The 25,202-nt window shown below is 46.6% G+C and overlaps 2 protein-coding genes and 1 long non-coding RNA gene across 3 annotated transcripts; 1 reads left to right on the top strand and 2 right to left on the bottom strand.

Annotated features, from left to right (window-relative positions):
* Nucleotides 1-3,560: 3,560 nt before the first annotated feature.
* On the top strand, nucleotides 3,561-4,127 carry LOC143840621 (uncharacterized). Its single transcript, XR_013232262.1, has 3 exons — nucleotides 3,561-3,649; nucleotides 3,769-3,888; nucleotides 4,020-4,127. It is a non-coding gene; the product is annotated as an uncharacterized LOC143840621 (long non-coding RNA).
* A 5,476-nt stretch (nucleotides 4,128-9,603) lies between these two features.
* LOC143840620 (vitelline membrane outer layer protein 1-like) lies at nucleotides 9,604-17,551 on the bottom strand. The gene is made up of 3 exons (XM_077344221.1): nucleotides 17,381-17,551; nucleotides 13,723-13,820; nucleotides 9,604-9,901 (listed from the first exon to the last, which is right to left on the bottom strand). Exons 1-3 carry the CDS (start codon nucleotides 17,549-17,551, stop codon nucleotides 9,604-9,606), a joined length of 567 nt encoding a protein of 188 aa, XP_077200336.1.
* Nucleotides 17,552-18,260: 709 nt separating this feature from the next.
* On the bottom strand, nucleotides 18,261-24,196 carry LOC143840618 (vitelline membrane outer layer protein 1-like). Its single transcript, XM_077344220.1, has 3 exons — nucleotides 24,026-24,196; nucleotides 19,756-19,850; nucleotides 18,261-18,561 (listed from the first exon to the last, which is right to left on the bottom strand). The coding sequence occupies exons 1-3, from the start codon at nucleotides 24,194-24,196 to the stop codon at nucleotides 18,261-18,263; spliced, it is 567 nt and encodes a 188-aa protein (XP_077200335.1).
* Nucleotides 24,197-25,202: the final 1,006 nt, after the last annotated feature.

The raw sequence follows: 25,202 nt of genomic DNA, 5'->3' as shown, positions 1-25,202 counted from the left end.
ATGCATAATAAACATGAAGGAATGATAATAATAATGCATGACGGAAAGAATCCAGTATTTTCTCAAATATGTCCTCTGGGATAAATTAGAAAAATGGGTAACCTTTGGTGATGTCCAAGTAAATGTGGAGTGTACATACAGAAAGTCTTTTATTATGTGTGAACAGGGATACCATAGGAGTGAGTAGAGTTCCTCTGAAAAGAACAAGCAAAATAATCCAAACTTTGAAGGAAAGGATAAAACTTTGGTGGCAAAGTTCTCCTCATTTAGAAAAATAAACAGAAGTAAGCAGTCCATGGGAGAGGCTTATAAAAATGCATTTTATGGAGAAAATTGGGGACAGGGGGAGCAGTTCTGCTCCAGAGGCGATGACGATGTGTTTTCACTGTAGGTAAACTCTTTATTTATTCTCCGAAATCTTCTTTATGTTCCCCAACTTCACAAATGGAGACTGCATTGGGAGTTATGTTATTTTCATCAAGTGCCCTGAGCCTGTCTGTTGGGAAGGGTGGCTTATAAGCCTAATAAATAAATAAAATTAGCATTTTCTCCTACTTTCTGCCTTGAAAGAGGATTGTTTAATTCTAAAAGTTATAGAAATAGAGTACTTCTTCAGATTTAGACAAGAGGTCAAAAGTAGAGGGGGGAGTATTTTCGGTGGTATCAGACAATAAATACACTTGGGGCCATTTCGCACAGAGCTCAAAGTTGCTATTTGGTTGCTGTTAGCGAAATCGCTACTTCAACTAGCGAAATGTAACTAGCTGTGCCCGTAACGCACAGCTGCGGTTTTTGCGGAATTTAGCACTTTCACTTCTCGTCACTTTCGTAACCCACAGGCTTCCGGTTCTCCGTCTTTTCGCTACAAAGGAGGTCCCTTTTTAGCGCTTCTGGCCTCCCGTGCCCGTCAATCAAACTGCAGGCACACCTTTGACCTCGACCCTAAAGCCGGACTTGTCGGGGTTCCCTTTTTTTAAAAAAAAACCAGGAAACCCCGTAGCAACACGTTATCGTCCAATCATTGGCGCCCTAGGAACGTGTTTTCTACTGTTTTCTATGATCCAGAGGTTGATGCATTGATATGTTTGATTGGTTAATCCCCGCCCACAGTACATGCCCACAGGTTACCTGCTCATATGCACCTGGGCAGACACGTGGTCGGCCTCACTCTTTGTTTGCGTAGCCTACTGCCCGCAGCACAGGTTAACGTTGCAATGGAGAGGATTATTTTTCAATTGTTGTCTCAGATGCTTGCGGTGGTCCAGCGTATCCACACCACCGTGCGGCATAGGAGGGCTGCTATCGAGGAGTACCGAGAACGTATTGCCGGAGCGATGACCAGCAGTACAAGACGTTCTCTACGGGCAACCATGGCGGCAAAGAGGCACTGGCAAGCTCTGGCAGAGGTCCGGTTCCCCCCCCCCGGTTCTGGGTGGACGAAAGATCCTCTGACTGGTGGGAAAATTTTGTGTGGGCTCGCTGGGATGATGACCACTGGATTGCCAACTTTAGAATGTCTAGGGGAACATTTTTTGAACTCGTGGAGGCTCTACGTGGACGCATGGAGAGGCAAGTCACTGGCATGCGGCGCCCCGTGCCAGTGGAAAAAAGGGTGGCAGCCGCATTGTGGTACTTGGCCACCCCTCAGTACTTCCGGACAGTAGCCCAGCAATTCGGACTCGGAGTCACAACGGTTGGCGATATCCTTAAGGAGTTCTGCTTCGCCATGGAGGCGGAATTGTTCAGCAAAGTCGTGTGCCTCGCAGACCGGCTTGGAGCGGTGAGTGTCATTCTATCCCCTTTGCCCTTTAAATTTTTTTTCTTGTTTGACAGGTCAGCAACGAAGAAGCGATGCACCCCACGCTGACATGCCATGGCTTATATTCTTTTCTTTCCCTTATTCCAGAGTATGGACGGGTTTGCCAGGCTTGGATTCCCGCATTGTTTTGCGGCCGTCGATGGAAGCCACATCCCTATCCATGCCCCCGGGGGAAGCATAAAGGAGTACGGGAACAGGAAGGACTTTTGTTCTGTTCTCCTGCAAGGAACTGTGGACTTCTCCGGACGGTTTATCGATGCCGAGGTGGGGTGGAGTGGCAGGAGGCATGATGCCCTTGTTTTCAGGGAATCTAACCTCAGGAAAGCCATGGACGAAGGGGTCTTTGTTCCAGGAAACCCCACCGCCACCATTGAGGGCGTGCGTGTGCCGGCGTTGGTGCTCGGGGACGGAGCCTACCCATTACGCCGCTGGCTCATGACTCCCTATAAGCGGCCAAGGACAGACGTTCAGAGCCACTACAACCTCACTCACTCCCGGGCAAGGAATGTAGTGGAGCGTGCCTTTGGACGTTTGAAGTCCCGGTTCCGATGCTTGATGTCACGACTCCATGTGCATATAGACAATGTGACTCCGCTGATCATCACGTGTGTCATTTTGCACAACATCTGCGAGGACAAGGGACATAACATCCCCTTCCCTGTGGATGAACCTGATCCTGTAGTCCTTGAGGACACACAAGACATCCCTGAAGCAAGGAAAAAAAGGATCTATGCGGAGGGGTGCAAGGTTCGGGACGCTATAGCCACCCACATCTACAGAAACAGGAGGCGTGTTTGATTGTTTTTCCTACTCTGGTGTTGAATAAAGTTTTCTGTTCTTTGTTTAACCTTGTCTTGTGTGGTTTGTCTACTTAGCCAGCAAAAAAACGGGGATTCTCTGGTCCAAAAGGACTTTGACAGCCCTAAATGCTAACTCCCCGCTGACATTGACAAACACAATACGGAAGCGCTGAACGTGGAAAGTTTGGGGAGGCGGGTAGCCAGGAAGTATTGGCGACCCCTGTCAAACCGGAGGTTCAATCCACTTATGTTCCAAGGAATAATTTTATTGGTGGGCAGCTTTGATACATTTAAAATAGGGGTGGTCGATCGGAGCAACGCATGTTCGTTCCCTAACCGTCATTCCGAAGATGCCGAAGCCACGGAAGGGCTCCTTCTGGCAGCGCGCCGAGGCTGAGGCACTTCTGGAGCTTGTTCTCCAATCAAAAAGTGTTGGCCGCCTTATGGCCAGCACCCACTGCCACACCAAGGGTGCTTACCTGGTGTTGGCATCAAAGCTGAGGGAGAGGGGCTACGTCCGGACCTGGGAGCAGGTCCGGACAAAATTTAAGAGGGTGAAGCTGGACTTCCTCAACAGTCTGGAACAGTGGGGGGGGGGGTCCCGCAGCCAAGTGGGAGAACGGTCTTCCACGACCAGATGGTCAAGATATGGGAGAAGGCTGGGAAGCCCCCCCTGGAAATGAGGAGGCATATGGGTGAGTGCTGCCCTCGTTGTGTTTTACCCTTAAACATGCATGGAATGACTAGCTGCCTCTTTCCCCTACTGTCCCCAATGAAATTTGAGAAAGTATTAAGATGCTGTCAACCCCCTCTGACTTAGCCCGCCAGTACTGTAGAACCACTTTGGTTATGCGCTTTGAGTATGATTGTGGTGTGGCCATCAGCTGTGTTTCATCTCTGGTTTGTTTGCTCTTACTTATGATTTGTCTTTTTCTTTGCCCAGCTACACAATCACCATCCAAGCTGGCAAAAGCACCTGAGCGTGAGGAAGGGGAGGAAGAGGGACCTTCCACCTCAGGACAGGCTGCAGGTGAGAGTTTTATGTCTTTGAGGGAGACCCATGTGTGCGTACCCCCATGGAGCCATATGGGAGCCTGCTGTGATGCTTCCATTTGAAGTGTGATTAAATTCTTTATTAGATTTCTATAGCAGAAACTATGGAGGCAAGGCTGCGTGCCATGGAGGCCAGGGTGACTTCCTTAGAGGCTGAAGTGGCAGACCTAAAAGGGGAGATGGAGCGGCAAAGGCAGCAGAGGGAGGCGGAAGAACGTAGGTTATGTTCCCCACTGCCCAACTCTTCTCACACTGTGGCTAAGGCCACTAAAAAGTGTATCCATGTAAACTCCAGGTTGGAAAATATGTTTGGCACTAATGTGTACTTTTTCTCCCTCCCCATACAGTTAAGAAGAAGGAGGACGAAGACCTCTTCCGCCGCAAAGTCAGGGGGACCATGGGACGGTTGTGCAGGAGAGTGAGGGAGATGGAAGGGGCTGGGGAGGGGAGCAGTGGGACCTGAGTTTTGTTTTCTGTTTGTGTTTTCGGGTGGGGGGTGTTGGGGGGGTTCCTAGTTACATTGCCCATTTTTCTATCCCTGTTAAACTGTTAATTAAAATAAAATGTTGTTGCAAATTTTCTGAAAAAGACTCCAGTGTGACTCCTTACACTCGCACACCTTTCACCCCAAACTCCTAAAACACCTTAAACCTTTAAAACACCCTCCAACCTCCAACCCACACAACGGTACCAGAATAGGCACAATCACTAGAGAGGGTACACAGAGACAGAGTCAAAAATATAAACTTTATTTAACAGACAACAGCAAACACAGATAACGTTAAATAGACAAACTGGCCCAAACTAGGAGGGGGAGAACTTGTCCGCGGGTTTAACTATTCTCTTCCCGAGAACAGTCCTCCTTCTCGTTTGGGTCGAGGCATTCTGAGACGGGGTTGGTGGGGTGGGTGCTGGAGGTGGTGGGGGAGGTGTGGGTGGGGGGGGACGTGCACGGTAATCTGAGGAGGGTTGGCCGTCTCCATAACCGCGACCGCCCTCTCCATCAGCCTCCTTATCAGTCTCACCTCCTCCACGCTTTCGCGTAGGGATTGGTTCGACTCCCTAAGGATTGCACGAAATTTTTTTCCCTCCTGGGCCACGAGGGAGAGCATCGCCTGGTCTGCGGCAGCGGCACGCCTGGACTCCTCCTGGCAGTGCTCGAGGATCCTTTATCCCACACTAGTTAAGACGGAGACGCGCCGCAGCCTGCCGCGTTCCCTCGCCAGCCTCTCCTCTGCTTGGAGAGCACCTCTAGGTGGTGAGCCGGCTGGCTCATCGTCTTCTGAAAGGACCTCTGTTGGCAAAAAATGAGAAACAGAACTGTTAGTAACATCGAGACAGTCAAAACCCACCCTGGTGCACATGGTGGCCTTTCTTGGTTACATATTGTTAAACCAAGACTCAAAACTATGCCAGGGGAGCGCATAGTTATTGTTTGTTTGCCCATTGTGGCCTTTCTTGGTTACATATTGTTAAACCAAGACTCAAAAGTATGCCAGGGGAGCACATGGTTATTGTTTGTTTGCCCATGGTGGCCTTTCTTGGTTACATATTGTTAAACCAAGATTCTAAACAATGCCCGGGGAGCACATGGTTGGTGTTTTTTTGCCCATGGTGGCCTTTCTTGGTTACATATAGTTAAACCAAGACTCAGAACAATGCCAGGGGAGCACAAAAATGAAAAGGAAGCACACGGTTAGTGGCTTGCGACATTGTCCTGCAGCCATGGCTAGAAAGAAACAGTTCATGCACGCTCACCATCTTCTATCTGTATCCGCCTGCGCAGGGCAGGAGGTCCAGCCACCCCACGCTCCTCCTCCTCCTGCGTCCCGGGTATGAAATCTGAAAAAAGGGAAAAAAGAACATGATTTAGGACCAAAGTGTGGCAAAGCAAGCTTCAAACCCTAAAGCAGCAACGTTGAGGGACTCTCTTCTGTCTCTTAGCAGTGCTGCTGCCCTGCACAAACAGAAAAGCACAAAGCAGTTAAACCCCCCCCCCCTTATTGCAACTGATACTTACCAACATTTGTTGACGCCCCAGAATCACTGTCCTCTGCCACCGCTGCTGGGGACTCAAGGACCACCGTCCCAGGCATCTGTGTCTCTGTGGACAAGAGCAGAAAATAGTGAAAAAGGAGCAAGCATACAACCTGAACCACACAGCAAGCTCCCAAAGTAGTGGCTAAAGCACTGCAGAAGGCCTATGGCTGAGGCCTGCAGCAAAACTTTTTGGGTTGTTGGTTAAACAGTACCGTTTTAAAAAGCCACCATAGCAAGCAATCCACAAACATCCTAGCATATTATGCGTTGCAACGAACACAAGGCATACAATAGTTAAAAAGGAGCAAGCATACAACCTGAACCACACAGCAAGCTCCCAAAGTAGTGGCTAAAGCACTGCAGAAGGCCTATGGCTGAGGCATGCTGCAAAACTGTTTGGGTTGTTGGTTAAACACAACCGTTTTAAAAAGCCACCAAAAGCGACCCACAAACATCCTAGCATATCGTGCGTTGCAACGAACACACGAGAAAACGATTCCCAAACGTCAGAACACACATTTGCTCAAAATGAAATATAACATTAAAATAAAATTACTTACCGGAGGCAAGGGGCGTTTGCTGAGGAACCTCCTCTGGCTCCCCAGGAGCGATGGCCATTAGGTCCAGCGTGACCATGTCCGCGGCTCGTTGCTGGACGGGGGGTGGAGGCCGAAAGCTGGACGAGGTGCCCTCGCCGGGATCCTCCTCAGCGGGTGGTTACTCGACCGGGGCAGCCGGCTTCCGAACCACCTTCAGGCTCCTCCCGACGCGCTTCGGCCTGCCGGCTCCTTCCCCGTCGCCGTACAGCAGGCGCTGCTCCTCAAAGTAGGGGCAGGTCACCTTCTCGTTGCCGGAACCCTTATTATGGTTCACGGCACGCATATACTCCGCCCGCATTGTTTTAGTTTTCGAACGGCATTCAAGGCCGGTCCTGTTGTGGCCCAGGGCACGCATCTTGATGGCCACTTGTTCAAAGACCTCCCGATTCCTGTGCGAGGACTGGAAGGCGTCCTGGATTTTCTCTTCCGAGAAAATCGCGATCAGGTCCCTGATCTCCGCGTCCCTCCATGTTGGCCCACGGCCGGTTGCAGGGACGGACGACGCTTGCGAAGAAGATTCCATGGTGCCTTCGCGAGTAGCTGAGCAAAATGGAGGTGCGAGGTGCAGGGTGCAACGGATCATATACCTTCCCGCACACAAAGACAAAGGGACTAGCCGGCTCCTGATTGGTGGAGGGCAGTAGGGGACACGCACATTGGCCACATGAGGTCACATGTCGCGTTCAAAACTCCTCGCGCGGGAACAGGATCTGCTCCTAATGGCCAGATTAGCGCCCTTGTTGTTTGACTTCTCGCATGCGCTGATTCGTCCACACGCGAGAAGAGCAGTTTGAACATGCAGCGGGAGCCATTTTACTGAAATGTCCGCCATTACAAAAACGCATGCCGGTCTAAAACCGAGAGCAAGTGCGGCGGTACGCGACAGTTCCCCAATAATATTCACCAACCAAAGCATAAATCAATGACATTTTACTGGTGAACGTTCGTTGGCACGCTCAGCGGAAAGTTTTTTAAAATGAACGGCGGACGGCGACTCCGCTTGCCGGAGGTCTAGCCGCCGATGGAAGGGGTTGTCCGCACCCAAGCACAACCACGTACCCGGAACCACACAAAGACCCACTACACATAAACCGCCCCTCATGGTATCACCTCGAATCATATCTATTGAACCCCACTAATCTAAACAGGAGACCGCTAGCGGCGAACGTTCGTTGGCACGCTCAGCGGAAAGTTATTTAAAATGAACGGCGGACGGCGACTCCGCTTGCCGGAGGTCTAGCCACCGATGGAAGTGGTTGTCCGCACCCAAGCACAACCACGTACCTGGAACCACACCTGAAAGCGCTACAACGAAGCGCTTTTTGCGGGTCGGTTGCAGGACTGTTGCAGATTGTCTACGACGTCGTGGGTTATGGCAAATTAGTAGCGTTTCCAATTGGCAACCATCCTGCTACTTTGAAGCCGTGCGAAATGGCCCTTGGTATATGAACAGCAAATTTACCTTCTTATGATCAGCCTAATTCTGGAGCTGGAATCTTCCCCTGAGACAAGCTAATTTGACATTCTACTCTCAGCAGGATCTCTCAGCAGGATCAGCTGCTTGGCAGGGTCGGCGGGCCTGTCAGGCCTGAACCCAGCAGCCCTGTAGATCCTGTCCAATGCTTTGGAGATCTGGCTCAGTAGCTTGCTGGGGTCAGGATCAGGAAGGCAAGCAGAAGCTGAGTGATCAGCTCTGCACCTGGGTTCTCCCAGCCTGCTGGGGCTAGCTACTGCAGGAAGGATGGAAGGGGTTAGGCACGAAGCTCTCCTGTCACCCAGCTAGGCCAGGATTGGGGGTAGAGGGACGGGTGAGAGGTGACCTGTCTGTTCCGTACCTTCTCCCATTCTTATTGTAACCACAATAGAGAAAAACAAAATCAATTCATATTTATTTATTTATCTGTGTATTTATATACCGTCGCTCTCAAAAGTCTCGCAGTGGTTTACAGAGATTCATAAAAAGAATAAAATCCCATTAAAAACCCATTCTAATATTAAAACATAATATCTGCAAAAATTAGGATTATGGACCATAGATCCAGTACAAAGAATCAAGTCATGGATGCTCCTTTTGTTCAAACTGGGCACACTGAGAATGATTTCCAGTTTTTCATCATTCATGCATTTAGTACAAAGACTGTTCTGTCATACAGAGTCACATAAGTTTTTATTACACTTGGAGGCAAAGTGCATTCATCTTCTTGACTCATTGATGCTGAATGGCTTCAACATACATGCAGATTTAAGCTGCTTCCTATAATTCATTGATAGTTAATGTAAATTTGGAATTACTGCAAAATCACATTCTATCTTTATCACAAATTATTGTACATTATAAAAAGTAAGGATGTATTTCTGGAGTGATTGCAGGATGAGGTCTCATTATGTCTCACCGGTAATTGTATATTGAAAAGATGGGGAATTGCTTCTATGTATTATGTAGTTTCCTAATGAGATAGTAATTGTGATCACATAGAAACATACTTCTGTGAATGTGGGAAAGTATTCAGAAAATAATATTTCTGTTAATAAGCTGTTCCTTATGTTTAGTGAGGTCGAAAAATCATAAAAATAAAGGACATTAAGTGTTGAGTGATGCTTTTTAAAGATGTGAGAAGAACCCTTATGGACATGTAGAATTTCAACCTTGCAGGGGTGGTGTATATTTGGAACCATTTAAATTCTTACTCATAAGTATGTGGTGAAATAGTACACTGGATTTTGAAGTTAGATGGGATATATCTTCCTTCCTTCCTTCCTTCCTTCCTTCCTTCCTTCCTTCCTTCCTTCCTTCCTTCCTTCCTTCCTTCCTTCCTTCCTTCCTTCCTTCCTTCCTTCCTTCCTTCCTTCCTTCCTTCCTTCCTTCCTTCCATTTTCATACTTTTTATTAATAATTACCTTGGCCAGCTTGGTGTAGTGATTAAAAGTGATGGCTCCTAATCTGGGGAAGCGGGTTTGATTCCCCACTCCTCCACCTGCAGCCAGCTGAGTGACTCTGGGCCAGTCACACCAACTTCACAGGGTGTCAGTTTTGGGGAGAGGAAGGGACGTTGATTTTAAGGCACTCTGAGGCTCCTTCAGGTCATGAAAAGCACAGTATAAAACACGCCTTTTTATTTTAAAAAATGTTACTTAAATCAGGGGCCTAATCAATTAACTGGAAAGTGGAACCAGAAAGCAACTGTGTTAATGAATGGTGCACAAAAAAATTCAAATAGAAAACTGAAAGAACATGTAGAGAAATAAATGAAGAGTTATACACAAATCCTGCAAACAGAGGAGCAGCCAATATTTATCTGCAGCATAAAAATTTTACATCATTGAGTTCAGTACGATCCTTTCGAAGCTTCCATTTTGGCTTCTCCACCTTTGTCTGGATTCCACATATCTGACCGCCCGTGCAAGTTCCACTCCATTCTCCATACTTACCCCATGCTGGTCCATTTCCTTCCAGTTTGGTTCCGTCTGAGCATTGAAACTTGATGTTGTTGACTGCCGTATTATCGCCTAGTAATCCTTGGGGTTCTGACACTCGGAGGGAGAAGGCTTTCATGTGGCAGGGGATTTTGTCAGACCAGATGCCACGGTGTCTGGACAAGAAAAGAACTATTGGAGGGAGGCTTGGCTGTCACTAAATTTCACTGCTCCTTTTTGTAGGAGACATCTGGGGGGTTTCAACCTGTGCAGGTTGAGTATATGAACACTTGTCGGATGTGCGTCTAACCCACAAAGCATTTGAAACCATAGTGGAAAAATTTTCATTTTTTTTTCCGGAACTGAGGTTGCTGTTGGAGGCACAGGAAAGGGGGCTATGGAGAAATGTGGGTCATGTATTCTTACCCAGCTTTGGTTTTCATATACTAAAAAGTGGCAATCCCAAAGTCTACTAACTTAGCAACATCATTTCTTAATCTGTGTCCCTCCCCCCCATCCCCCATATTGTCTTCTTCCTATACACTGTCCAGGCACTTCTGGAGGGCCAGTTTGGTGTAGTGGTTAGGAGTGCGGACTTCTAATCTGGCATGCCGGGTTCGATTCTGCACTCCCCCACATGCAACCAGCTGGGTGACCTTGGGCTCGCCACGGCACTGATAAAACTGTTCTGACCGAGCAGTGCTATCAGGGCTCTTTCAGCCTCACCCACTCCACAGGGTGTCTGTTGTGGGGAGAGGAAAGGGAAGGCGACTGTAAGCTGCTTTAAGCCTCCTTTGGGTAGAGAAAAGCGGCTTATAAGAACCAACTCTTCTTCTTCTTCATGCAGTCCTCTCCCTCCACGGGCATTCTGATTGTCCCCTTGCTATTTCCGTTTGGCTTGGGCTTCTCCCTTGCCAGAGTTTCATAGCAGCGGGAAATCCAAGCTCCGTATTTCTCTGCATCCACCAAGGGCTGTCAGCTTTGTAGCTCGTACTTCAGGCGGCTGCCCATTTTGCATCAGTCCTACTGGACAGCTGAACAGTCTGTCTATGAGCACAATGATTGGATACAAGCTGATCACTAGTCTGTTGGGTTTCTGCCAAACCTGTAACAAGCCTTGCAGGGGCATGGTTGGGCTAATGGCAGCCCTGACTTAATTGCCCGTCCTATCCTGTTAGGAAGGAAAGTAGTGAAGCAGACTGTGGACCAGTGTGGCTGACTAATGAAATGGATTGAGAAATTGGCTCCCTGTGGCTGGCTTGCGAACAGCCAAGCCAGTGAGGGCCCAAGCCTCCCTAACTGCACGCCATGGAGATGACTCCAGATATTAACTTCTGAAAAAACAGCATTTTGCTAGCAGACTATCTGCCTTGCCCATTGTATTTATATAATCTGGAAGACAGGGAGATGGTCCCTTGTAACAGATAGTATTTGGTTCACGCAACCGAACATCACAGAGCCAGGCCCCTTTATTGCAAGCATCCCAGGCTTGAGAAGTGGGCTAAACTGAATAAAATGAAGTTCAATGGGGACAAATGTAATGTTCTGCATTTAGATAGGAAAAACCAAATACACCAATATAGGATGGAGGAGACTTGTCTTGGCAGTAGCATGTGCGAAAAGGATCTAGGAGGCTTAGTAGACCATACATTGAACATGAGTCAGCAGTGTGACTCAGGGGCTAAAAAGGCAAATGGGATTTTGGGCTGTATCAAACGGAGTATCATGTCAAGATCACGGGGGGGGGGGGGTGATGGTGCCGCTTTATTCTGCTCTGGTTCGGCCTCACTTGGAGTACTGTGTTCAGTTTTGGGCACCCCAGTTGAACAGGGATGTTGACAAACTGGAATGTGTCCAGAGGAAGGCAACAAAGATGGCGAGGGGTTTGGAGACCAAGACGTATGTAGAAAGGTTGGGGGAGCTTGGTCTGTTTAGTCTAGAGAGGAGAAGACTGAGAAGGGATCTGATAGCCATCTTCAAGTATTTAAAAGGCTGCCATACGGAGGATGGAGCAGAATTGTTCTCTCTTGCCCCAGAGGGACAGACCAGAACAAATGGGATGAAATTAATTCAAAAGAGATTCCATCTAAACATCCGGAAGCAGTTCCTGACAGTTAGAGCGGTTTCTCAGGGGAACAGGCTTCCTCGGGAGGTGGTGGGTTCTCCATCTTTGGAAATTTTTAAACAGAGGCTGGATAGCCTTCCGACAGAGAGGCTAATTCTGTGAAGGCTCAAGGGGTGGCAGGTTACAGTGGATGAGCGATTGGGATGTGAGTGTCCTGCATAGTGCAGGGGGTTGGACTAGATGACCCATGATGTCCCTTCCAACTCTATGATTCTATGAAATGTTATCTCAAGTTGTACAGGGGGCTTATAAAATACACACAGGCCACAGTCTGTTGACATCCTCTTGCCAAATACCAGAGCCTGAACTTTTCAAAGGGGCCGAGTTGTAACCTGCTATGTTGGAGGCAACAGGTAAGGTCTACAAATGGGACTTCCCTTGATGACATAATAGGGTTGTTATGAGCTGCAGGTTTCCTCCCAAATTACTGATTCTGTGCTGAATAGATTCAGGGCTGAAGAACCCTTCAGTTAGATTCAGCACTAAACCAATACAGCAACACCACCAGCCCCCCCCCCCCCCAACAATTTCTATCAGTGTCAACAACCCAGGAACTCCTGTGCACATATTAGCACCAGCAGATCCCTCCTGGCTGCGTGTGTGATGAGGAATAGCCAGGCCTACACAAGCAAAAACAGAATTCTGTCTACATAGGCCTCCTTCCCAGTGATCAGAAGAATGACAGTAGCTCTAGGAATACGTGCACCAGGATGGAGTGACATTTAAATGGGAATGCAAACAGCTCTTAAAAGACACAAGATCGGGAACAATAATAAAGGTGGTTACCCCCATGGTTGCAAATCATTCCTTGTCTGTAACTATTCCAGGTCTGTAAACTGTCTTCACTGCTGCATCCTCACTGAAGGGCAATATGCGAGATGGAGCAGTGTGGAAGTCCATTTTCATGTGACCATGATAGTTTCACAATGCAATCTCCCCCCGAACCTGCTAAATTCCTAACAGGAAACACCATCCAGTAACAGTAGCTTCTTTTAACTACTGTTAGTTAGTAGAGAAATACCTTATCGTGGACTTATTTTTCATCTAGCTTGGCACAAAACTGCTGCTACTCCTCTTTGCAACATTTCTAGCCCCTGTTGCCAGCTTGAAGCACTTAGAGCAGATTTTCTTAATCAGGGTTTTCTGAAACCCTGGGCTTTCTTCATGACCCTGGAAGGGATTTCCCAAATGGGTGGGGGTTAATTTTTAAAATATTTTTAAAAGTTATCAAACATTTGTTGGGTAATATGACCACATATAGTCAAGTCAACCCACCCACCCCACCCAAAATGGGCCTGAAGGGTGTGGGTTGGGTTGGGGCCCTGGGTGGGCACGTATACAGTGATGCTTCTTAATGATATTCTGCATGGTTATGCCACATCTGGGGTTTCTAGAAGCCCAATGGTAAAAAAATTAAGGCTGAATTAGAGGGGAAGAGAACCAGGGGGGAGGGGGAGGACAAAGGGCAGGGAAAGATTGGCACGAATTTCAATGACATCATTTTTGTCTGAGGACCTTGAAGCTGACTCACAAGACCACTAATATATAGGAATCCTTTATATCTGTATGGTAAAAAACAAACAAACCGAAATTTGGGGATTCCTAGAGCACTGCTGATGCTGTGAAATTATTTCTGGGTACTCATGTTGAAGTCATGATGTTGTGAGTTGTTGCTGCCTCCCAATTTTGTTCCTGCTCAGTGTGTGTGTGTGTGCCTGCGCAGGTGTGTTTAGAGCACAACTACTTGGGACTTCTATTCCATTCTATTCCAGTAGGAGTAGCATAAGAGAAGGCAAGATAAGATATGGGAAGGGAAAATATGCTAATCCTGGGATGGAGTTATTAAGAAAAGAAGACCACACAAGTACTCACGTGCCAACTGAGGAGGAGATGAGTGAGCCATCTGTACAAAACCCACGAATACCAATTGCACCAACCTTATCACCAGCATCTTTCCCCTTTTCTGGCAACTGAAAGAGTGCATGCAAACCAGAAACAGAGAGAAGATTTTATTAGAAATACTAGACTTGGAACCTCCGTGACCTCAAGCAATATGCTTGAAAGAATCAGATGCAGGGGGGAAATGGCCAAATTCTGACGGAAATGTGATGTTGCCTGGGCCACATGGATCCTGTAGTCAGATCCAAGAGGGGAGTTCTTATCTCCAGTGGGGATTTACAGGTCCAGTTGCTACGTCCAGTTACTTTTATTGGATGCTTTAGGATGCTTTGGGCTGATCCTGCATTGTGCAGGGGGTTGGACTAGATGGCCTGTGTGGCCCCTTCCAGCTCTATGATTCTGTGATTCTACGAGATATTTAAAGAAAACAAATGTCCTCTTCGCAGAAGCCTTCCATCAAAATTGGGTAAATCTTCAGTCTTTATCCAACAGCTGATCTTCTGCCTGCTAGTCTGTGTTGAGTCTAATCATCATCATCAACAACAACAACAACTTCATTCTTATACACCACCCTTCCTGGTAGCTCAGGGCAGGGGACAGCATGGATTCAAACAACATGATATGAGTTGCCCCCAGAAAGGCATGCTATAAATATAAATATCATTATCATCATCACTAAACATAATAGAACTGACAACATAATACAGTTGACAACTCACTCCCTACCTGATTAGCCCTCCCTGGGAGTTGTGCCACCAATACAGAGATAGCACTCTGCCAATGATGGCCACTCAATTCAAATTGAACTCTGCCAATGAGGACCAATCAGTTCAAATTGCATGCAGATAACTCACTCCCTACCTGATTGGCTCTCCCTGAGGTTGTGCAGCTAATAGAGAGTGAGAACTCTGGCAATGAGAGCCAATCAGTTCAAATTGCACTTTGCCAATGAGAGCCAATCAGTTCAAACTGCACATTGTCAGTGAGGGCTAATCAGGTCAAATTGTGTGTAGACAGCCAGGAAAAGCCTCTACCCTTGGAATATTTACTCATGAGCAAGTCATGGACCTCAGCCAGGAATGGAAGAGGTGCTGGCCTCAGAGAATATACTTCTGCCAGTAAGTTGCCCTGGCCTCTTTCAACTAAGAGGACATGGGGGGGAGCAAGCTAATATCTGGCACAGCCTCTGCATGCCTTATAGGGTGAGGATGGGGGAGGCCCACTAATAGACCCCTGCCAGCCCACTGGGACCCAGGGAAGCCAGGAGAATCCTCTGTCCTGGGAATCTTTACTCATGAGTAAGGGCCAGTCAGTTCAAATTGGACCCTGCCAATAAGGCCTACCAAGTAAAATTATGTTCAGGCAGCCAGGAAAAGCCTCTACCCTGGGAATGTTTGCTCATAAATAAGTCATGGTTAGCCAGGAATTGCCCACCCTTGTAGTTTAGCCTAAATCAGGAGGGAGCTCTCATCCAGAAAAGGCTAATAAGGAAATTGCTCCCTGGTTCCAACTTCCTGCAAGTTTCAGAAGTTTGCTAGGAGGAGGAGGAGCCAGCCTCAGAGTATGCTCTGCTGCCAGTAAATTACCCTGGCTTATTGGCCTCTTTTAATTCAGAGAGCATGGGGAAAGTGAATTGCCTCCTGATACAGCCTCTGTGTGCCTTCTGGAGGAGGGGCTTATGGGACATCCAGAGACAGCCCCTACCAGGAGATGCCTCTGCCCTAAGAATGTTTATTCATGAGTAAGATGTGAGGTTTACAATTTGCAATATGAGAAGGGAGGAATGCTTTGGGGATAATTATCACAGGCAATTGCAGCAGGGAAAATAAAGCTGATGTGGGTGGGAATGAGAAATTGTACACTTTCCGTTTCCATATGGATACTACACTGGTCTTGCTGCAGTCTTTCCAAGACCATTAAAGGTAAAGGTAAAGGTATCCCCTGTGCAAGCACCGGGTCATGTCTGACCCTTGGGGTGACGCCCTCCAGCGTTTTCATGGCAGACTCAATACGGGGTGGTTTGCCAGTGCCTTCCCCAGTCATGACCGTTTACCCCCCAGCAGCAAGCTGGGTACTCATTTTACCGACCTCGGAAGGATGGAAGGCTGAGTCGACCTTGAGCCGGCTGCTGGGATTGAACTCCCAGCCTCATGGGCAAAGCTGTCAGACGGCTGCCTTACCACTCTGCGCCACAAGAGGCTCATATTTCAAGACCAATACAACAAAGCAAATTTGAGACCAATAGCAAGGAAGATGGGGAAACTGTTGTAGGGCACAGAAGTACCGAGAAGAAGGAGAAGGAAAAGAATTGGCTCTGATATGCTTTTTTCCCTGCCCGAAAGCGTCTCAAAGCAGCTTACATCCCCCTTCCCTTTCCTCTCCCCACAACAGACACCCTGTGAGGGAGGTGAGGCTGAGAGAGCCCTGATAGTACTGCTCTGTGAAAAGAGCTCTGACAGGACTGTGACTGGCACAAGGTCACCCAGTTGGCTGCATGCAGAGGAGTGGGGAATCAAACCTGGCTCATCAGATTAGCAGTCCACACCACTTCTGGAGTTTCTCGATGCCTGAAGAATATATCAGGGGGTTATCAATAAAAATGGTGAGAAAAGGTGGCATAGAGGAAGTAAACCCTCTTTAAGTTCTTTGCCAACCAAGGTGTTCATGTTTGATTGTAACATACAATTGTTTTTGATTTATTTTGACATTGAACTGAACTAAAGAATATACTCACTGAAAGGTTTTCAGTTCTTCAAGCAAATTTTGTCATCAATTAAATAATTTCATTGAAGGAAGAAACTGTGACAAGTTTATGAATTATTTGATGTTTATTGGTATCAGCAATTACTGCCATTCTCTTTGTTTCCCACCTGGAGCTTGGCATCCCTGTATACAAAGGGGTGCAAAGCCAGATAGCCCCCCCCCCATAGCCATTTTCTCCAGGAGGACTGATCTCAGTTGCCTGGAAATGATCTGCAATTCCAGCAAACCCCCAGGTCACAACTGGAGATTGGCATCCTGCAACCTCTCTGGGGCACAGTGCCACATGGTTCTCCCCTCCCATGCAAGCCCTTTCAGCTCTTGGAGCCTGGAAATGACACAACAAAACAAAATCAGAGTCCAGTGGCACCTTTAGGACCAACAAAGATTTATTCAAGGCGCGAGCTTTCGAGTCCACTCTTCCTCAGACTATGAACTGATTATCACAGGGGTAGTCAAACTGCGGCCCTCCAGATGTCCATGGACTACAATTCCCAAGAGCCCCTGCCAGCGTTTGCTGGCAGGGACTCCTGGGAATTGTAGTCCATGGACATCTGGAGGGCCGCAGTTTGACTACCCCTGGACTATCATGACAGTGGGGATATATAAGCAAAAGTTAATCCAGTTAAATTAGTAACCTGTGTCACCACATCCAAATATGAAGAATCCCTTTTGTAAGACTGTTCTTGCACTACCCTCTCCAGAGGCAAACTAAGGTAAAGATTACCCACAGCCACTTTTGCCAACTTGAAAGAGGAACCTAAAGTAGAAGAAAAGACAGATATCCTACAAGCCAGCCTCCCTGTGCAAGACTGGGCATGGAGAAGCAAGGCTGAAAAACAGAGAACAAGGAGAAAGACAGAGAGATTACCTTCAGCGCAAACATGTCAATGTAGCCTCTAGGACAGTAGTTCTCTACTCCCCATTCTCCCCATTTCCCTCCATTGGATACTGAAAGGGTGGAGATGACACTGCGTGTTTCCACTTCCCACAAACAGCAAGAGAACAGCAGGGAGAGTACAGCAGGAACGAGGAGGAGCATGATGAAGTTTCAGTACAGCGGAGAGTTGAGTAGATGGCAGCAGCACCAGAGACCTTATTTTATATGGTGAGCCTAAATGCCTCATTAATCCCATGGCAAAAATAGCTTGCTGCACTGCTGGGGAGCACATACTGAACCTGGGAACATCCACTACCCTCTAAATGTGCTCTTGCACAGATAGGATCATCACTAAACTAAGTGATCCCCTTGATGCATGCAATTAAACTATCAGACTGTGCATTGGTGGACTGGAAGTCTACCATGCGGTTTGAAGCATTTAGTGCGCAAATTGAGGTACTGTGAGCTTAGCTGTACCAGTCAGAACATGTTGGCAGGAGAAAAAGCACAACACATTGAAACAGTCAGAAGAGCTGATGGCCAAATGGCCAGATTAGGGTTCCTGTTTGCCCATCCCAATGAATCACAAGGAGAGAAAAACCTTTTTTATATTTTTACTGAAGAAATATAGACACGAAGGGAGATCCCCCAAATCGAAGGGAGATCCCCCAAATTGGTAATATTTCAAGGCACAGCCAAATACAAGCTGAGCCTTCTGATTGCGAAACAGTTACGAAAAAATGTTTCTCTTAACTTAACAAAAGTCAAAAGGAGTTATTTCACTCCTCATCCCATCAGACTGGAATGACCTGTATAGGGAGAAATGAAAAGAGGCACACAGAAGTCCTGTAAATGGAGGAGCAGCCAATATTTACTTGCAACAGAAAAACTTTACATCATTGAGTTCAGTACGATCCGTCAGAAATTTTGCTTTCTCCACCTTTGTCTGGATCCCACATATCTCACCCGTTATGCAAGTTCCACTCCATTCTCCATATTTACCCCACGCTGGTCCTTCTCCTTCCAGTTCCATTCCACCGGAGCATTTAAACTTGATGTTGTTGACTGCCGTATCGTCGCCTGTTATTCCTTGGGGTTCTGTCACTCGGAGGGAGAAGGCTTTCAGATTGTCATACCAGCAGGAGAGTTCCTGAGTCCAGAGGCCGTCGTGTCTGGGCAAGAAAAGAACAACTTGAGGGCGGCTTCTCACCGCCCCTGTTGCTAAATTTCACTTCTCGTTTTTAGAGGAATCACCTAGGGCAGGGGTAGTCAACCTGTGGTCCTCCAGATGTCCATGGACTACAATTCCCATGAGCCCCTGCCAGCAAATGCTACCCTGCTGCAGCATCCATAGGCAAAAGCAGCAAAACTCCCACTCTGCAGGAAATGAAATCTTTCATGTTTGCTATAGCTTCACCCCAGAGGAAACCAGGAAAAGGCATCTATTTTGGACTGTGTGGCATAGCTGGTTGGTTTGACTGAGGAGAGTGAAGAAAATTGCCACCAAGATGAAGCAAAGGTATCTTGGGTGATCTAGAAGGAACACATCAACAGTGGCTGTGACAAAATGCGCATATCGCAATAAAAAATTAGAGCTAAAGGGCTCTTGGCTTGTGGATCAAGCCAGGGGACTCTGTAAGTGTCCCAGAATTATTGGAAGGGATGTGGTTCTTCCTACAATGGATCAAAAAAGTGTAGCTGGTGGTGGACCTGAGGCTGAAACATGGAATGTCTGTGGCGGGTTCGTATTTTTACCTCAGGGTAACTTTAAATACACATGCACCAAGTTCAGGTTAGTAGCACTCCTGGAGAAGATACAGAACCTAGACGAACATCTGTCCACACTTTATTCTATAAAGAAGGGTGAAAAGTTATTGGAAAGAACTTATGGAACACTTTTAGGAGGGCAGTTGGGAAAGATGAGAAAGGTCTCTCACCAATTTGAGGAGACCCCCAATAAAGAGGAGAGTGGCTGGAAGAATATTACCCAAAGGTGTCAAAAAATAAGATGTTCTGCCCCTCTGATTCTCAGGAATCATTTCCAGGATCTGCCTGTAGTTAGTGACTCTGGACCACAGGAGCAAAGGCTATTCCCCCAGCTTGCCTGAAGCTCAGGAGATGTTTCACAGGCCCTTGTGGATGATAGGACCAGCTCTTCTGCTCCCAAATTTATTAAGACTAGGAGATGCATGCTGGTAATTGGGATTCCCTTTTGAGAGAAGCACAACTACCTGGGACTTCTATTCCATTCTTGGGGGAGGGAACAGTACTTGTATAAGAGAGGGCAAAGTAAGATATGGGAAGGGGGAATATGCTAATATTGGTACTAACTTTTTTTAAAAAAAGAAGATGACGCAAGTACTCACGTGCCCACTGAAGAGTTGACGATGGTGCTATCTGAACAAAACCCGCGAATACCAATTGCGCCAACTTTATCACGAGTGCCTTGATCCTTTGGCAACTAAGAAAGTGCATGCAAACCAGAATAAAGAGAGAATTTATTAGAAATAGATGCGGGGGGAGGTCTTCTTCCCATCTCACTTGTGAGCTTCCTACCATGACCAACTTCTGCTGGAAATGTGATGTTAACTGGGCCAGATGGATTCTGTAGTCAGTAGTCACCCTCCCTGCCGCTCTGATAACAGGGGTGGGAATAATAAGTTCCACCATGTTGGGATTGTTTTAAAGTCTTTTAATGGGTATTTTAATGGGGATAGGACTGCTGTGACCCGCCATGAGCCTACGGGGAGTGGCGGGAAATAAATCCAATTAATAATAATAATAATAATAATAATAATAATAATAATAATAATATCCTACGGGGATTACAGGTGCAGTTGTTGTGAGATACTGAATGAAGATCACTTAAAGAAACTTAAAGAAAATAAATGTCCTCTTCACAAAGGCCTTCCATTAATAATGGATATAAAACACTAGTCTTTATCCAACAGTTGTTCTTTTGCCTGCTAGACTGTGTTGGGTCTAATCATCATCATAAACTTTATTTTTATATCCCACCCTTCTTGGTAGGTCAGGCAGGTATCATAGAATCATAGAATCATAGAGTTGGAAGGGGCCATACAGGCCATCTAGTCCAACCCCCTGCTCAACGCAGGATCAGCCCTAAGCATCCTAAAGGTAGGTCAGGCATGGATGAAAACAACTTGATGTGAAGTGCCCTGAGATGACTGGTCCAAGAGGGTCGTGCTATAAATATAAATAACTAAATAAATAAAAACAGTAAGTCATTAAAACATTATACATGTTGTATCACAACATTAATAAATTGAGGGGGGGGGGGTGTCAAGATCTTCCTTGAGAGGTGGTCTTCATTTTACTTCTGCAGTGAGGCCAGCATTTTGTTGGTTTTAGGAGCAGCTCTGCCTTTCAGGCCATGCAGAACTGATCCCTTTTGGCAGAAAGTTCCTCTATGAGAAAAGAAAAATTCACATAGAGGAAACTGGACAAAATTCCTATGTGTTGTGTACTTTTGAAAGTTTTTTACTTTTTAAGTACATAGAAAAGTTACAAGGAAAAAAAAAAGAAAAGAGAGATCCATTACAGAGAATTTATATATTCATCCCAACATTCTTGAGAGTCTTCTGGAGGTCTTTGATTAACTAGTTTGTTAATTTAGCCATTACAGCCAGTTCTCTGATTTTCCAAACCAGGAGTCTATATGAGGAGGTTGTTGCAATTTCTGTCCTGAAGCGATTTGAATCCCGGCAGGTGTTGTTGCATGAAAGAAGAATTCTATTCCTTGTTTTGGTAAATTAGTAGCAAAAATAGTTAACATCATATTCTTTGCCATATCTTCATCAAACTGTTTCTCCAAATATGATGTTTCCCCAGGACGGAAGATTGGGAAGAAGAAGAAGAAGAAGAAAGAAGAAGAAGAAGAAGAAGAAGAAGAAGAAGAAGAAGAAGAAGAAGAAGAAGAAGAGAGTTGGTTCTTATATGCCGCTTTTCCCTACCCGAAGAAGGCTCACAGCAGCTTACAGTCGCCTTCCCCTTCCTCTCCCCACAACATGGTGGCACCATGGTGACTCTCTTAAATTGGTATGACGTGGATCAGGGAATCTTCCAGAACAGGGGTAGTCAACCTGTGGTCCTCCAGATGTCCATGGACTACAATTCCCATGAGCCCCTGCCAGCAAATGCTGGCAGGGGCTCATGGGAATTGTAGTCCATGGACATCTGGAAGACCACAGGTTGACTACCCCTGCCCTAGAGCACAACAAGTGGAGATTTGGGTTGCGGGGCTAGCATGTCTTCTCCAGTCCTACCAGTCATAGTAGTGATTGGCCCCCTCCCAGTTTTGGAGCTTGCCCCGGGTAAACTTACCATTCTGCCATTATGCCCTGCCTCCCTTCACATGTATTATGTGATCTCCATTTTTCATACCTCAGACTCATATATAAAGCAGCTAAATGGTTTATTTATATCTTACTTTTTCTCCCAGAGTGGCTCACAGAATACTTGGACATAGCTCCAATTTAATATATCATCCTCCTAAGAATACACACAAAATAAACACCAGAACAATAGAATACAAACTAATGTCCAATGCAGCACTACAAATAGTTCAGAAAACAAGACTAATTGCATCAATACATAAGCCAGAACATTTCCTTACGAGAGGCAAACATGGTATCTTGGAAACCTTGCAAAGGTGGTGATTGTAGGATATTAGTGCCACCATCACCCTCTCCTGGATGGCACAGGCTGGCCCAATCTTCTCAGGTCTCAGAAGCTAAGATGGGTCTGTCTTGGAGGGTCCTTAGATGGGAGATCACCAAAAAAAATCCAGGGTTGCTATGCACAACCAGGCAATCGTATACCACCTCTGTTTGTCTCTAGGCTTGAAAATCATGTGAGGTTGCTGTAAGTTCACTATGACTTGATGACACTTGTTGTGTCTGCATTCCTGCTGAGGACAGAGGTTGAGGTCTGAGGCAGGATCATCATCCTGCAATGCAGTTAGCCAATGCGTCCCATCTGCTGGATCAAGTCATTTTAAACTAAACTGGCCGATAGCACACACCGGCAGGAAGATGTATTCTTGTGTGTGTATATAAGTAGGAGTTTTTCAGTGTGTTTTTGGTTCAGTTTAGCCTCTTTGTACCATCATGCTGGGGTCACAATAAAGAGTTGATGGAGTTCCCAACACTTTCCTCCCCCAGTTGTGTCATGGTAATCCCCTGAAATGGGTATGACATGGATCAGGGAATCTTCCAGAACAACCCCTGGTCCAGAGCCCACTATCGGTTCATAGATCATTCAGTACCAGGCCACAGCTCCTCCTCCTCCCCGGCTGCTGCCTCGGGGGCTGCCCTGCCACTCTGCTGCCAGCTCACCTTTGGTGTTCTCCGGCAGCAGCCATGGCTGGGGCTCCCCCTTGGTGTGGCACTGCGCAGCTGCTGCTGGCAGTGCCCCCCAGCGGGTGGCGGGAAGTCAGGAGCGCTGGCAGAAAGCAAGCCCCACCCACTGGGCCTCAGTAAAATTGTCAAGCATTGACCGGACCCTGGTGATAAAAAGGTTGGAGACCACTGTTCCAGAAGACCTAATTTGGTTTTCCTTCATGTGTATTTTTTGTACCCTATCTTTTTAATGGCCACCAAGTTGCTCTTGAAGGAAAACATTTGCAAACAGAAGGTATGTTTTTCAAAGTGAGACTTCTGCCATCTACTTCTTTTTTACAAGTCCCCCCCTGTAAGGGTTACAGAGCCTCTTGTGGCACAGAGTGGTAAGGCAGCGATATGCTGTATGAAGCTGTCTGTCCATGAGGCTGGGAGTTCGATCCCAGCAGCCGGCTCAAGGTCGACTCAGCCTTCCATCCTTCCGATGTTGGTAAAATGAGCACCCAGCTTGCTGGGGAGTAAACGGTAATGACTGGGGAAGGCACTGGCAAACCACCCCGTATTGAGTCTGCCATGAAAACGCTAGAGGGCGTCACCCCAAGGGTCAGACATGACCCGGTGCTGGCACAGGGGATACCTTTACCTGTAAGGGTTGAATAAGCCTTCCCTAAAAGGGCATCTGAACATGTATTACTCCAATGTAGGCTATACGATCAATTCAGGGGAGAACTTCTATCTTCCCTACAGAATAAGCCCAACTCAGAGGCAATCACAGACACGTTGTCAGACAAAAGCACAGAAATAACTTCTGTTGTGTCCAGATTTGCTTGGAGAGCAATCAAAACAAGGAAGAGCTGGTTGGATTCAGAGCAACTTAGGTAGAGATAGTCTCAATTGCTTGAGATAATGCTTGTGAGTTTTAAAACCAGAATGATTCTTATAGCTGGAATGTTTTCAATGATTCTTTTATCTTGTCAATGCCAGATGTTTTTATATACCTTGTAATTTGACTACTGGTCTAGTACCATAATAATAAAGACGACTACCTGTAAGGGTTAAAAACAAGCTAAAAAATCCCTTTTGTAAGGGCTGCTCTTACACCACCTTCTCCATCTGCCAACTAAAGTCAAGATTACCCACAACCAGATTTACTGATTTGAAAGAGGAACCCGAAGCAGAAAAAAAGAAGGATATCCTACAAGACAACCTTCCTGTGTTAGAGTGGGCACGGAGAAGCAAGCCTGAAAAACAGAGAACAAGGAGAAAGAGAGATTACCTTCAACGCAAACCCTTCAATGAAGCCTTCAAGGCAGAAGTCCTTTTTTCCCCAGTCTCCCCATTTCCCTCCATTTGATACTGAAAGAGTGGAGATGACTATTCGGGTTTCCAATTCCCACAGACAGCAAGAGAACAGCAAGGAGAGAACAGAAGTAATGAAGAGGTGCATGTTCAGCAGAGAGTTGGGTAGATGGCAGCAGTGGCAGAGACCAGAGACCTTGTTTTATACGGTGAGCCGAAATGCCTCATAAATCTAATGGCAAACATACTGCACCTGGGCACATCCACTACCATGTCAGTATGTTCTTGCACCAATAGGATCTTCACTAGACTAAGTAAACTCCTAGCTGCACACAATCAAATTATCAGATTGTGTGCATTGTTGGACAGGAAGACAAATAGCTGATCCTCAAAGACAGGGGTAGTCAACCTGTGGTCCTCCAGATGTTCCTGGACTGCAATTCCCGTGAGCCCCTGCCAGCAAACTCATGGGAATTGTAGTCCAGGAACATCTGGAGGACTACAGGTCGACTACCCCTGCTCAAAGAGAAGCCTCTCCATGGGAGAATCAGCTGTCTGAAGGGTGATTCAGCTGAATCAGAGTTTTCTGAATCAGCCAAATTTGAATTGATTTGCCAGATCACCGATTCAGATGATTCAGGTTTTACTCAATCAGAAAAACTTGAATTGGGGAAAAAATGGGGGTGGGGAGTGCACATTTCGAAGTGATGTTGTGATACTCATTGTTCACTACTTCATAATGGAATAGTGAATAAGTAAATAATTGATTGAATACTTGAGAATAAGGGTATGAGAAAGATTTTATACCTCCCTTTTCTCTACTGTGTCTGAAAGTGGCTTATAATTGCCTTCCCTTCCACAGCCCACAACAATCACCTTGTGAGGAAGGTGGGATTGAGAGAGTTCTGGGGGTGACCGTCCCAAAGTCATTGAGCAAGCTTCATGTGTAGGAATGGAGAATTAAGCTCATTTCTCCAGACTGGAGAATGCTGCTCTTAACCAATATACAACAAGGGTCTGAGAGAACTTATAGATGTGAATCACTAATTATAGCAGGGGTAGTCAAACTGCGGCCCTCCAGATAGATGTCCATGGACTACAATTCCCATGAACTCATGGGAATTGTAGTTCATGGATATTTGGAGGGGCCGCAG

The sequence above is a fragment of the Paroedura picta genome, chromosome 6 (genome assembly GCF_049243985.1).
Source record: "Paroedura picta isolate Pp20150507F chromosome 6, Ppicta_v3.0, whole genome shotgun sequence".
In the NCBI taxonomy this organism is placed as follows: Eukaryota; Metazoa; Chordata; class Lepidosauria; order Squamata; family Gekkonidae; genus Paroedura; species Paroedura picta.
The sequence above is the reverse complement of the archived record's forward strand: the minus strand, read 5'-3'. Positions and strand labels throughout refer to the sequence as shown.

Bases quoted from the DNA above. Each gene is read 5' to 3' on its own strand.
- LOC143840620 (XM_077344221.1), bottom strand. From the start codon at position 17,551: ATGCTCCTCCTCGTTCCTGCTGTACTCTCCCTGCTGTTCTCTTGCTGT. The intron at 13,821-17,380 runs GTAATCTCTCTG...GCACTCTTTCAG, and splicing joins TTGACATGTTTGCGCTGAAG to TTGCCAGAAAAGGGGAAAGA. The intron at 9,902-13,722 runs GTGAGTACTTGT...TTTCTTGTCCAG, and splicing joins ATCTCCTCCTCAGTTGGCAC to ACACCGTGGCATCTGGTCTG.
- LOC143840618 (XM_077344220.1), bottom strand. From the start codon at position 24,196: ATGCACCTCTTCATTACTTCTGTTCTCTCCTTGCTGTTCTCTTGCTGT. The intron at 19,851-24,025 runs GTAATCTCTCTT...GCACTTTCTTAG, and splicing joins TTGAAGGGTTTGCGTTGAAG to TTGCCAAAGGATCAAGGCAC. The intron at 18,562-19,755 runs GTGAGTACTTGC...TTTCTTGCCCAG, and splicing joins GTCAACTCTTCAGTGGGCAC to ACACGACGGCCTCTGGACTC.